We start from the raw sequence: 15,041 nt of genomic DNA, 5'->3' as shown, positions 1-15,041 counted from the left end.
GCCTATCTGGCCAACTCCGCACTCCGCATGCCATTCATAGCTGAGCGCTGTCCCCGTGCCCTGTCGCCCTGGCAACCTGCTGCATGTCCCCCTGGGTCGGACAGGACCCTTCTCTAGACACGATTCCTTTGTTACAACAAGAGATCTACCGCAATAAGTCAGGTGGGGGGGGGGGGGGGGTACATCTCTGGATGACACCTGCTTTAAAACACCCCACACACGGACACACACACACACACACACACACACACACTCTTCTTGCTCATAATGGCTCCGGTTATCAAATTGAAACATGCATTGAAAACGCACTGAAGCAAACCAGTGTGTCGGAAATTGCTCTGGAATTCAGTGAAGGAAGGCAATAAAGTCTCTCACGGAATGCTGCAACTCCAGCACTTACAGGACTAAAAATGACTTCCATCAAAACAATTATTCAAAGGGGGAAAAAAGAAAACTCATCATTCATTCAGGCCTCGGACACTGCTCTGACTGCAACAATGCGGGTTACTTTCAGCTGCCCCTCCCCAAAACGTCCTGGCAGACACAGCAGGTTTGCGCCGGGCACTCTTCCGACACCATCACACACGCATCAAAGCCCTAAACTCATCCAAAATAACATGCTGGACCGTCTGAGGGTGAGTCACACACCGAACTCCACCCACACAGACACAGACACACACACACACACACACACACACACACACACACACACACACACACAGACACACAGACACACAGACACACATACTCTGAACACCATCAGACCCGCCTCATTTCTCTGGAAACCACCCGATTTTCATTAGGAACCCAGGACCATAATCACGGCCCTGGGACACTGTGCAATCTGAGCCATATTTAAACAAGCAGCAGGAAGTGTTCAACTCTAACATGGACCTCATGTCCGAGAGCACACTTCCATCGAAAAACCCGACCATGTGAGAATCCACTTCAATCCGCTTCCAACTAAATTCAAAGAAATTTCTGTAGAGAGAAATAAAAAAATCAAACACAGCAACAAAACACTAAATAGATAAATATGGGAAAAATGTTAATTGCTACAGAGAGACAGGAAAATGGCATTTCCCCGAACCACACAAAAACACAGCTGCATCCACCAGACAACCTGTAAAGATCTCCTGTCTGACAAAAAAAGCAAAGTTTTCAAACTACAATCAAACATCACTGCAAGCACAGAACAGTTAGCGGCCCCGGCAGTAATTAAGCAAACTCCAAACGTGTAATTTCCAGCGGTCCTGCGGCAGTCATTACACTAATGTTTGGTGCTACAGCCCCACCCTGCCGACCCGCAGCCAAACAAATATAATTACTGCTTTCCCAAAAGCACACTCATCCAATGAGGAACACCGCATCATCTCGCCCAATCAGCAGCCAGGCCCAACACCTTCAGCAAAGTACAACAGGCAGAGGGGGCACAGTACCAACCGCAGAGGGATGTCTGCCCATTCAGAGAGCTGTAACTCGCCTCTGCAGGGAAAACACGTCAGAACACACAGCTGTCTGCCGGTCAAACCAACACGCCTTTTTTAATCCTGTGAAGTATGACTTTGCAAGAAAAAATAAGCTGAATAAAATTAACAACGGGTCTGGAACAAACTTCTTTGAATTGGAAGTCACTTGACGCATGTGTCTACATTACATTACTGTCATTAAGCAGACTCACTTACCCAGAGTGACTCACATAGCTCAAAGTTTTTACATGTGTACATCCATTTTTACAGCTGGATATTTACTGAGGTACAGTACAAAGGGTACCGCAGCAGTGTCCCAGAGGGGAATCGAACCAGCAACCTTTCACTTACAAGCCCTGCTTCTTACCACTGTGCTACACTGCCGCCCTAATACCATGTAACAGAGTAGCATTATGGTAATTGATAATAATAATTAACATTGTGGACCCGTGGCGGTGCCCGGGGTGGGCGTATTGGGGTGACAGGCCTCTGTTGGAATGGGACTCTGCCCTTTAGAGGCGCTGCTACAAACCCTAGCTAATATTAGCACCTCAGTCTGATGACCCAGGTCAGCAGTGAACGCAAAGTGGAGCCCATTCGGGTTATTTTGGGAGGGGGCTGGAACTGGGGGGGGGGGGGTCACGGTGTAAATTCCCTTCTCTCACCCTCCCTTCCTCTGTTTCCAAGTTGAAACTAGGGTACAGCTGTTTGTGACTGAAATTAGGCCAGAGCAGGACCGAGGGAGATCTGAGGCAATGCAAAGTCACAGAACAGGGAGAGAACAGAGAGAGAACGAGAGAGAGAGGGAGGGAGAGAGAGAGAGAGGGGGAGAGAGAGAAAGAGAGAGAGAGGGAGAGAGAGAGAGAGAGAGAGAGGGAGAGAGAGAGAGAGAGAGAGAGAGAGAGAGAGAGAGAGAGAGAGAGAGAGAGGCGAGGGAGACAAAGAGGAAGCCTTTCATAAATAGCTGGGCGGCACATTCTGATTCCCCTGTGTTTTGAGGCGCGGGGGTCAGGCATGACGCAGCACGTGGCCGTGACTCCAGGCCACGCTGTGTCACTTCCTGCTCGCCGCAGTTTGGGGTTCATTTCGGTCTGCACATCAGCACAATTCAAGCCAGCAGGAAGCAAACGTTCAACTCAAGTTCAGCTAATCATTTCGGAAAGTATTAAAACAATGTTAAATATGCCTTTCCAAAAAGAAAAACTGTAATACACAAGCCAAAGGGGGTCAAACATGGGCTGTCAATCCAAAAAAAAAAAAAAAAATAATTTGATCATTTTTCAAACACACTGCCTCAATCTGTTGCCCTAAAGCGTCAGAAGCCATTGCATCATTTCCACCAGAGAGAATGCCATTTCAGGATGGCATTACATGCATAAATTCATTCAACACTTTTCATTATGCGACTGCAAACTGCTATCAGTAAACAAAGACGAGGTCCTCTTGCCAAGAGCGAGCATGCCGCATAGTCATAAATCTAGTGCTTTGGTGGGGAGAGAAAAAAATAGAATAATTATGCTTTTCAGCTTTAATAGCAGGGTAACCAGAACCCAGGAAGAGGAATCCGAGAATCCAAAAGTGTCTGCACAGCAAAAAGAGACGAGAGGAGGAGGAAGCTGGTCTCCAGACCGCCGGCCTGCTCGGAGGCTCTGAGTCACAGGCCCGCGGCCGGCATCAGCGTGGAGCAGCGTCACCTTCCTGCTTCTGAAAATGAGAAACATGGACGCTAACGCCACAGAGAGAGAGAGAGAGAGAGCCCACCACACAGACGGAAACAGTGATGGAGTGTTTCCTACTGTAGCTGCATCTTCTGTTGTGGTGAACCAATTATGCCAAAGGAACTCTTTTAAAAATACCTCAGAAAGCAAGATCAAAACCCACTCACAGCCTGAGAGAGGGGGAACGCACACTGTTATGCAGGAAACTCTGGCAAAACACTCCAGAGTTGCAATGCATGATGGGATGGCTTGACGAGACTCCACTTAATGCATCCCAGGCATCACTAATTGGCACTAATTACACATATAATTAACCGTGAACCAGCATAAATATGCATGATACCATGCTTAAAAGAGCAAATTAAGATCAGGAATTTGGAGGAGAAAAGCCTGATAAGAACTCATTATCGAGCGGTTCTGGAGCTGAATTATTAAAACGGTGACCTGTTTAGTTTCTGGGGCACCGCTTCCTACTGCAGGCGGAATCCAGCTCGCGTAACTCCAGTCGTGTCTGCACTCTCTCAGAAAGTCAGCCAGCTTCAGCGTCGGTCCCACACCTTCGTGGAAACACTATCCGGCCATTTTCTCCTCCTCCCCAGACCTCTCCAGCGAAGACGCACTCATGACAGCCCCCATTAGTCGAGTGACGCAGACATTTTGGAACAAGTCCATGGATTGCTCAGAGATAATACTGATGGATTCCTCACATAACAGGGCCAAAGGCTTCAAGCAGCACAGCAGAAATCGCACCCGTACGGAATACCACTGACTGCAACAACACATGGCTTTTTTTTCTAAGCCAGTGAAATCGCCCCTTGGTATGGACAGCGTATAATGAACTCCTGTGTGCCGTGTTCCTGCACGTGGTACCAAATGATACAGAGAAGAAAATAAAACTTGTACATGTGGTAAAGGAATATGATCGGTTTGGGTTTAGGGGGGACCTGGTTTGCTAGAACCAGTCGTGACATGGATATTACTATCTGGCTATTTAAAGTAAATAAAAAAAACAACTGGGTGGCAGGAAATCGCTGAATCACTCACAGAAGCGGTTCACTTCCTGTCTACCCATAATGCACTGCTGCAGGTTCCTGGACACTTGTAGCAGCAGATTTGTGAGGTGGGAAGGGCTGAGACCTGGGAAAATGATTCTGTGCTCAGGGACAGATAACAGGCTGCTGTCAGATTAAATCTTGCAGGACTAGCATTCCTGCCGCAGCAGTGTATGGTCACAGTGTTTCTGGAGCTCTCAAAAACAATGCTCACTGACCAAAAGAAACAGAACTACGAGACAGCTCTGTTCCCACTGCTTTTCTGTAACGGGCAGCAGAGCCCAGATCCTCATTTTCCACTGTTATTTTGTAAATACAGTGCAATACCATGGGAAAGTACCATTACAGCTTGCGCAAGCGTGTTTGGGAAAGCACTGAAGAACGCACAAGAGCCTCCCAGAGCGTGAGGTAACACACCACACCCCCTCTTTATTTTCCTTTCCAGTGGAGCAGGATGGATGGCTTCCTCGTCTTCCTCCTCTTCCTCAGCGCGGGGTCAGTGTGGGAGCGCAGAGAGTTGCTCCATCTGGGCCCTTCTCAGGCTGACGCTGATGTGATGCCATTTGTATGCGTGATTAACCCGGCAGATGAAATCACCCCCCCCCCCCCCCCCCCCCCCCCCCCCCCCAGCAGCCGAAAAACCAACCCCCGCCTCTGACGAGAAGACAGGGCTCACAGCGAGAATGCTTAACATTCTCTCTGGTCCCTGCTCCAGCACACGGGCGCACACACTCTCACTCACACACATGCGCGCACACACACACACCCGTCCACATGAACACACACACACACACATACTCTCTCTCTCACATACCCAACCACACGAACACACTCTCCCACACACACCCGCCCACACGCACACACTCACCAACACACACATCTGCCCATATGCACACTCACTCACACACACACACACACACACACACACACAAAACCCCTGCTGCCTAAAGAAAAAAAACGCTATATACCACCCACTCGCTCTGAATGCACTGAATGCTCTCCCGTTTTCCAGTTCTAACTCGCGATATTTCTCAAGAACCGACTTCAAACAGCATTTTCCTTTTTTTGAGTGGGGTGGGGGCTCTGTAGCTTATAGAACCCCCTGTTCTGAGGGCCTGTTCCCTCCCCCCACCCTCTCTCTCTCTGTCTCTCTCTCTTTCTATTGAAAAGCTGCTTCCTTTTGCAGTCAGTGGAGCCTGGCTTGCTGGAATTTGAGCGTGTGGGGGTGTAGTCTCCCCCCTACAGCCCCCAGATGAGGCGGCCATGTGCAGGCATGTCTCTGATGCACCCCCCACCCCCACCCACAACAGGTGGGGCTTCCTCAAGCCAGGGGGGCCTTCAGGTACAAATTCCTTGTTTTGGGATATCATTGTTAAGACCGGTCATGCTTGAATCTTGCAAAAAAAAAAAAAAAAAGCAAAGGGGGTGGGGTGTGCTTGGTTTCTAGCAGATCAAAGGCAAAAGCATCTCTCACAGCTCCAGTTCATGAAGGAATTCACAGCCATGTTAGCTGAGAGAAGTCTGGTCTGTATTAACCGGAGATGGAACAAAATGGATAAATTAAGAATAAAAAAAGAACAAAGCCTTTTGGATTAAAATGTGTCATTTGACAATACCCGGATCACGTGTCCTGCAGAGTGTAAAAATGATCAATTTGTTGACTAACCAGCTCAAAATATTACTGCAGCTCCCCCCCGCCCATATGCTGCCAAACCCTATGAAGTGGAGAATGAATTGGATTTAGAGTTTGTTTAATCCTTTTCTTCCACAAACCCCTTGTTTTAGCGAAAGTAAAAGGGATTAATACCTTGTAAAATGGGCACTGGTTTGGCATCCTAATCTTCTCCTTAAACCTACACACAGAATTAACAGGATTAGGATGCTTGTGATGGCGATAGCGGCCCACAGCAGAGCGCAGACATAAATAATATCAGAATGCTGCGTGCAGAACCAGAGATGAGATTAAACACCGCCCCCCCCCCCTCCACTACACCCCCCAGGCACCCAGATTCACAGATTTTGGCATCTTCTTTTTTTTTTTTTTTATTTATTCCACAAGGAAGCCTAAATGTTCAGAGGGGATGCAGAATTCCTGCAGTGGAAGCCTGTTTCACAGAAATGCAGTTTTTCTGGGCCAGCTTTGATCCTGAAGCAGGGCCCGGAGTATTGCATCATTTCAGAAGGCCTACTTATGAGGAGATCCACAAACAATCATGCAAAACACTTACGTAAAATACCAGGCCTGCCAGAATTAAAAATAAAATGGGCTGGGAAATGAAATAAAGGAAGAAACATCATCAATCAATTACCAATTAAAATAACATATTAATATTTCATATTTGCCTTAATTTGGGAAATGGGACGGTGCTGTTTGGCTATAATTAGCTATCAATGTCCTTAAGAGACGCATGGTGAAGCGCATAGTGCTGTCTTTGGGCTCTGCCTAATTTCTGATGATTTATAAACAGTTTACGTTATATACATAGATTAATTCAACACAGATGTTGACGGCACTGCATGGACTAATTTCGTTATGATGTCGTATTGAGACAGCGGCGCTGTTTAACAGTATTTGCTGCAAATACACATGAAGACGAAAACAAAAATGCAGCTAGTCGAATGGCAGAGAAGGTTCTGCACTCCTCTGTCGGGTAGAGCTCATGGAGAATGTGAGAGTCGGGGTGCAGCGCAGCCACGCTAGGTCCTGCAAGATGAGAGCCCCCTGAGCATTACTCTCCCAAGAGTTTGCAGAGCAGTCATACATTAGATATATTCAAAAAATACATACTTCAGCAATATATTCCTTCACTTCATGGTTCATATATTTATGTACACGTATTTTATGTATTAAATCATTTATTCATTTATAATTTTGCAGGTTTAATCCTCCGTCCTCAGTCCTGGTTGACGCCTTTTTCAAATATAAAGGGCTTCCGCACAAAGCAAGCGAGCTACATGAACGATGCAGCAATATTCGCTATCAGCTGGAGGTGGAGAAACCGCATATAATCTGCAGAGGGGTTATTATAGGAGAGACCTGTCGGATTGGTCCGCCGGGCCTCACTCAAACCAGCAGAGAGCCAGGCTTCGAGAACAGCACAGTCACACCAAATAACACCAAACAATCAAAGGTCTGTCGGGACAGCCAGCCAAGGACGAACGCTGGCGTCGAGAGCGCGCTGTGACACAGTGACACTCCAGGCGCGTATTATGATATCAAACACAGAAATGAGTGGGAGAGCGTAAATCGCAGCTGTGCTTGCAGACGAACACTGTCCCTTTTCAGGAGTCGCGGAGGCCTTGGTCTCCTGCCCGCCCTACCACACAAAGCGACTAATGTTGCCCTACAAAAGGAGGCCGCGGTGCAGTTTCCCCCTCCTTATGTAAGGGCTCCTACAGGCGCAGCCGCGGACCTGAATACCGCCGCCGTCCAGCCACCAGCAAGGGCCTTGCAGAGACGCGGTTACACAACACGGCTAACTCCCCCGATCGGGACTGCCAGTACCTTGACCAGGCTGCAGCCGGCACTTACCGGGCCACCGAAACGCTACCGACCGAACCGATCAGAGGAGAGGGCTGCGCTCGGCTAACCCAAGGCAAAGAGGAGCAGCTGGGGCACTGGCAGAGAGGTGTGTGCTAACACAGTGCCCCTCACTCACCCCCCCAGCCCCTGTAATCAACAGCGCGAACACAGTGCCCCTCACTCACCCCCCCAGCCCCTGTAATCAACAGCGCGAACACAGTGCCCCTCACTCACCCCCCCAGCCCCTGTAATCAACAGCGCGAACACAGTGCCCCTCACACACTTCTGCCCCCCTCGGAGTCTCCCCCTCACAACTGCGCTCATTTTAATATCATACCCTGATTGCTGCCATTTATCTGAGAGCCAGCTGAGCCAATGAGCACATGTGAGCAGACAGAATCGATTGCATTGATTCGAAGCAGAGATCTGTCTCTCTGGCCACTGGCGGGTGGCTGCTGACAGGGTTCAGCTGGTCCGTTACCTCATATCTCTCTGCCAAATGTCCCCCGAGGGTCCATTCACAGCTGGGTACCACCGGTATCATTTTGAGGAAGAGAAATTCCGTTAAAGATGATCTGAGGATGAGTTCCGTGAGAATGAGAGTAAACCCCTGCCAAACCGCATGGATATAACGTACATTAACAAAGCAGCACCATCACAGAGGATGGGGAACCGATCACCCACATCAGGCTGCTGTGTCTTCATCCCTCTCCACCGAAACCATATCGTAACCGCTGCACAAATAACCCAGGGCTACTCAAGCACAATCTGCTTTCAGCTCATGAGCTTTTCCACCATCACAAACATTCTGTCACCTCTGCATGGGACCTCTGAGGGAGACTGATTTTTTTTCCCTCCACCAACTGTGGAGAACCTCGCACAGCAAGAGGAAACCATTTCAGACGGGCAAAAGATGGGGCACCTCACCCCGCCACTCAGTCATTTGCAGGCAGTCATCAGGCTGCGTGGGGGTCTTCGCAGATTTGGGAGAGAGCATTGCCAGGTGAGCTGGCTGAGAGCAAAGGGAGAATGAGAGGGTCCCTCTGGGAGAGGCATGAAATGAGAACCAGCTCCGAAAGTGTGAGACGAGCCGAGGGCCTGCGGGGCACAGGCTTGGGGCAGGAGATCCCGGGGCCTTTTCCCTGATCCGGACACGCCAGAATCCTCCAGCATCAGCCTGGATTACAGCGAGTTCTGCCCACATGCCAACTACTTCCGACTCCCACAGCGTGGACTTCTCTCTGACGCTGAAAACTTAGGCCTTCTGACTTTCAATGCAAGCCATTTCAGCTGCAAACAGAATTGATACCAAAGAAAAAACCTCAAGCCAAACCAACTCATTTCACGATGTGTTACGGTTGTTAAACCATTTTTAGTCAATTATAAGCCAAACATAACTCAAGGCAAAACAATTTCAGGCCACAAATTCACCTCTTTAAAAATCAATAAAACTGTTCTTTCATAAAAAACAACTCCTTGTAGTTTGTTAGAAAAAAAAATAGCTGCGCACTGAAGATGTTAAAAACTATCCAGGTATTCAGTTATTTATTGACAAGTCTAACCAGTAGCGCTTAACTGGTAAAAGAAAGAAAGAAAGAAACTTCAGAAAGAAAGAGAGTATATATTTTATCCCAGGCTTAATGAACAAAAATCAAGATCATTCACAAAAGTAATTTCTCCGAATTCCCCATCAGAGGTCAATGACACAAAGAACACCACTGCCAGTGCTATCAGGTGTGCAGGACTGTTAGCCAGAAGCTACGTGGAAATATTCCTCAACAGGGGTCAAAGGGTCTGTCACTCCAACCCTGAGAGACCATTTCACTTGTCTTTGCGTTACCTTTTCAAAACCAATTTGCAAGACCAGTCATGCCAGATCTAGTTATCCGGCAGTATCGGTTTCCCATTTCCATCAATCAGAGGAACCAATGCAATACTTCTGTATGCATAAATAAAGCAGAAAGCATAACCGCAATTCTTGCAAAAGACACTACGGGCGATATTTATTTAGCCAACTAAACATTTATGTCAAGTTTGTTAATGCTTGCTAACATTTCAAATGGGTTAACTCAACACTTAACACCATTAGCACCCTTAATGATCTCAGTCTCAGCAAGACAATACCGCTCCCTCACAGATCAGAAACACAGGCCCTTTCCCTCCCCAACGGCCCCCCTTTAATGACCATGAATCAAGTCAGAGCTCTCTCGCTGGCTGGGCAAACAGAAAACCTCCCCGCTTTATTAGTCATCTGACACGGTTATCCACTGAACACGGACACACAGATTAGCACAAATCTTGGGAGTCCAGGGCGTGGACCTCACAAAAAGCCAAAACATGAGTTTCAAAGCCATCGGACACCTGGAGACAACAAACAACGTGCTTTGCAGACGCTTACGAAATGAGATGAAGCCACCGCTCAGCCATGACAAACACGTCAACCTTCAGGCTCCAGGTATGCAGAGCGCACCTTCAAAGCAACGTGCCAGGCAGGGGACGGCCAGCGCGTCTCCCTCTCTCCCCGTTTCCCATGATTCATCAGAGTTTCAAAATAGCTGCGGACCATTTCTCCAGGGTAAGAAAGCGAGGCGATCTGACAGACAAGCGGAGCGGGTCACGCGGTCAGCCCGGCTCAAAGCGCAGCGGCGTCTTTGGCTTACCGCTGTCTAATCCTGCAGCCGTAACGCACCACGTTCTCAAACATGTGCCCGTAACGACGCACGGAGGTTACGGAAACGCTGTGTGGAGCGTTCTTGTTTCGGCTGCAGGCCTCGAAGGTATCCCTATCTGCAGAGCTGGTGGGTGTAAGCTGAGGGGCCCCTGATGGAGCGTTCCCACCGGCAGGGTGGGGTTCCATCCTCCTCCGAAGCTGACACGGTGCCAAAACCTCCTCCCAGTGAGTCTCTGTGAGCGGGAGGAAGGAAGCCCCCCGTCTTCTACTGCCTCCCAGCTCCCAGCACAATGGAGGACAGGCCACCGCACAGGGCTGGGGAGGTGGTGGTCACTCAGCATTGTCTCCGTTTCATTGTGTTTTTCGGCCTTGAGGCACTGGCATTATCGGCCTGCCTGTCCCCTCCAAACCGAGCATTAAGACAACCGAGGCAAACAAGCGGCTGGCAGACAGAGCCATTTTAAACGCCGGTTAGAGCCTGTACCGCCATGCCAAGCCACACACCCAACAAACGAACACTGTTCTGGCTAAAACCGCCAAAAACAAACAAAAAAGCTCCTCTGGGAAATCAGTCAATGGATGTTGTCACCGAGTTTTCAAATAAGCCTGTTTGTCCAAATGTGTTAAACACTTTACTTGCAAATTGTAAAAGTTGAAATCACTGCTGCCGTTGCACAGTGGGAGTTCATATCTGTCATAGCAGCTTGCTTTTCATTAGTGGAACGGTCCTCTGCATGCTTCAGAACCATCTGCAGAACACATTACACTTTACAGGCGGCACAGAGCTGAGGAGTCTCTCGGAACAATTCGGCAACTGATTGATCTGCTCGACCGGGTTCCGAGATGTAAACATTTAACCAGTCCCTGTTTACATCAGGGCAGAGAGGGAATGCAGACTACCCGGCATGCACTGGGATGGAATTCAGCCGGTCAGACCCTGCCGCTGTGGCCAGCCTTCATTCCTGCCAGCTGCTGGTGGGACGAACTGGGGCCTGACTGCTGAGCGCAGCGTGAATCAATAGGACAGTGATCTCCAAATCAGACGCCTGGATTCCTTCCCAGCCCCCAAGCTAGTGTTACAAAGGACACAGTGGGGGAGTGCTCCGCTGTCAGACAGCGCTTTAAGGGAAGCCAGACCCAGGAGGGGCATGGGGCATCTGCACAATCCACACCCTCCGTGCTGTGGGGGACAGTGTGGTCACCTGCACTGCAGCACCTGCCTGCCCTGGTGACAGGCATCACCTGCACCACACCTCAGAGTGCAGAGATACTACACCCCAGGTCCTGGGGCTACAGCACACCTGCCAACAAGATACCTGGCTACTGCCGCACATCCTGGAGCTAAAGTACACCTGCCTGCAGGACACCTGGCCACTGATCCAGGTCCTATGGCTAAAGCACACCTGCCAACATGATACCTGGCCACTGATCCAGGTCCTGGAGCTTCTCCGTCTGGACTGCTGCAACTCCCACTGATACTCTACGCCAGGCTATCAGCCTCCTGCAAATAAGCAAGAACTCTATCCTGGTCCTCTCCTTCCCTTACCTGCCCACCCCCACCACCTCTCTGCTCCTCTGTGTTCTCCTGCAAGCCGTCATAGCCCACACTCCCTTAAAAATCACTGCCCCTCACATCCCACCCCATCCAGCTCTCAGCATCCACCCCATCTCTCTCTCTCTCTCTCTCTCTCTCTCTCTCTCTCTCTCTCCCTCTCCCTCTCCCTCTCTCTCACAAGTCGTATGCCTGCACAGCTGGACTGGGAGTCTGAGACTGCAGGTACCTCTGAATCAGCACTTTTTCCCCTGTAATCTGTCCACTGATGTGTAACCCGTTTGTACTCAGTACTTTGCACTGCACTCTGTCCTTGCGTCCACTGATGTAATGCTGTTAGTTCCACAGGTAGCACTGACTACTCTCCTGTACTGCACTGTAACTGGCTGTACCTGCACATGCAAAATTCTTATCTGCTTTTAAAAAACGTATTTGTTACATTGGACTGTGTGTCGGATGTACTAACGCTTTTCAGATCTCCTTGCGTGACAACATTGCCCCTACAAATAATAAACCCTTTTATAACGCCTGCGAAAATTACAAGGTACAGATCCCAGGACAGCTGGAGAGACAAGGAAGCCGGGATTTTCTGTATTGGACACGATGCGAAAAACATGTAGCGTTACGTACAGCCATTACCAATCCGACTGGCGCTCGTTAGATATGAGCAATGGGAGAAGAGAGAGGCCAAACCGGCGGCTGAAATTCTGGACTAGGGGGGAGGGGCTGCATTACGTCGTCGGTGCGGTTGTAATAGTTTCGTGGCTATGGCTTTCATCTTATTCATGTCAAGACGATATGAATAAAAAAACCGTTTTCAGGGTCTGATGCGTGCATCACTGTTGCGCCACAAACTGAAATTAGAAACCTGGTCACGTGTGCGCCTTACCATCATTTCTGTGATACGTCTTATTAATTAATGTAAGAAAGATCATTCTATAGCCGCATTTTGACATCATATGACGCGAAAATGAATGTCAGTATGCAAAATTCTCATAAATTCTAACATCTAACCAGAGTAATTTTATGAGAGCTGTGGGTAACACGCTTGGTGTCTTTTGGGGAATGAATCCCCAAATAGTACTGGCGCTCTTCGGTCCTTTGTATTACAATGTTCTCCGCTTTAAAATGTACTATAATTAGACTGCTTTTTATTTCATTCGTAAAACAGTTGATTATCATGCATTAGGACATTTCAGCTATTCGCGCTTTATTTTCACGCTGCTGGCTACGATTGTGGATTGACAGTGTCGGTATTTACAACCTTCCGATCAATCTGTCCGGATCACATTAAAGCGCCGATTCAGTTCAATTCGTCGCAAAAACTAATTCGTATTGTGAACTATTTGGAAAAACGCAAAGCCTCAACCCCCCGAAAGACCACAACAATATAACCCATAAATCTCTGCGGAAGGGTGGTGGAACGAAAAAAAAAAACTCGATCTTGCTTTTAGCTGGCTACTTCACTTTTTGGTTGGTGCAACAAATGAAACGTTTTAGAGTTTTGCAAAGGAGCATAAAAGCTATTGAAATATCGCACTGGGTAGAGAGTGCTTTCGTCCTCACGTAAGACCACATCCTTTGCCAGATCGTTACCGAGATAACCTGACTTCGTGAGCAGATATCAAATCCCTGCTTTGCAAGCCCACCAAAATGAAGGACGCCGAATGGTTTCGATAGACTTTTGTTTACCAAACAAACGTTGACCGCGTCCATGCCATATAGCAGTCCGTGAGTTTTATTCCCGTTGGCTAGAAAATATGAATCACGACACAGCCACAGGCGTGTAAATCAATATGCACTTAAAAATCACCATGAAGAAACATCGCTCGATAATCCTACTTAACTAGTTGGCTATCAAGGTAGCAATACCCCCTGCTATTTAAAAAAACGCAGTTTGCTTTCCGTCTAAATACCAAGGTAACTCGCTATAGATAATTTAAACAGAGGACACACATTTAATACAAATTAACTGGCTAGCAACTGCTCTCTTGCGTTTGCATTTAGCTTGATAGTAACAATTCTATTGGTGAGCAAGAACAGAACATGAACAGTCATTTCAACATAAACGACTGGATCAAAGGCATGAGACAGTTTTGCCATTTGGCTAAGTCTAGATACCAGAAAAAACAGTAGAAGGTAACAAGACTGAATTATGGTATATACATAATTCATAGATCAACATCTATACTCTCAATTATAACTTACATTTTTCGGTTGGCAGCGTTTTTTCCTCCGATCCGGTGCCAATATCTTTGCATTCCATTTTTTTCATTCAATCATGCGCTTCTCAGCCCTCCCTCTCCGGTCGTATACTCATTCCTCCGGCAGCAGCAGGGGGAAAAAACTTGGTTTAGTCACTCTTTTCAGTCGACCGCCAGCGCACCCGGTCTGCCCCTCTCTCCAAATGGAAAAATGCAGCAAACGAAGAAGGGAGAGGGGAAGTGAGCTGCTATCTTAAAAGGGGAAAATGCCACAAAAGGAAATATCATCAAAAGTTACAGCTGAAAAAAAAAAGCAAAGATCAAAATATTTGTCTTGTGTCTAAGACGCCAAAATGAATCCTGTAATTCGCGATGATGTGGTGTCAGAAAAGAAAAAACTTAGGAAGACCAAAAAGAAGGGAAAGAGAGGGGAAACTATTCACAGCACAGCTACACAACAGCTGATGGAATAGCTATTGTGCGAACGGCTCGGCGTGGCCTCCCGAGCGGACAGTACCACACGCACTGGGGTCACACATATTCACCGACACGTACCAGCCACATTAATCAACAAAGTAACAGAGCTAATACAATGTATACGTACTTTATCATACAATTATATTATTTTGTCTTGTTCCCTCCCCGCTGGATCACACACCCACCAAGCCTGCCTCCTGATACCGACAGAGCGCAGCTCCCCCCGTTTTTCGAATGGTTAGCCCCGGCGAGGATCCCAACATGTCGAGACTATCCGGGGAAAGTTGAGTTATTTTGGCTGTGATAGCGGAGCGGTGACTCACTCAAAAAGATCATGACCGTCAACGCTCGACTTTTTAAAGACACAGTCAAACA

At 48.1% G+C, this 15,041-nt stretch overlaps 1 protein-coding gene across 1 annotated transcript in view; it reads right to left on the bottom strand.

Moving 5' to 3' along the window:
- Positions 1–14,811, bottom strand: part of map7d1a (MAP7 domain containing 1a) — a 60,979-nt gene extending 46,168 nt beyond the window's left edge. Inside the window, exon 1 of the mRNA XM_036538103.1 lies at positions 14,194–14,811. Within this exon, the coding sequence (XP_036393996.1) occupies positions 14,194–14,260 (67 nt within the window). The 5' untranslated portion in view covers positions 14,261–14,811. The remainder of the gene's footprint in view (positions 1–14,193) is intronic.
- Positions 14,812–15,041: the final 230 nt, after the last annotated feature.

Source organism: Megalops cyprinoides, chromosome 10, assembly GCF_013368585.1.
Source record: "Megalops cyprinoides isolate fMegCyp1 chromosome 10, fMegCyp1.pri, whole genome shotgun sequence".
Taxonomy (NCBI): domain Eukaryota; kingdom Metazoa; phylum Chordata; class Actinopteri; order Elopiformes; family Megalopidae; genus Megalops; species Megalops cyprinoides.
Note: the sequence above shows the minus strand (reverse complement) of the source record. Positions and strands in the feature narration are given on the sequence as shown.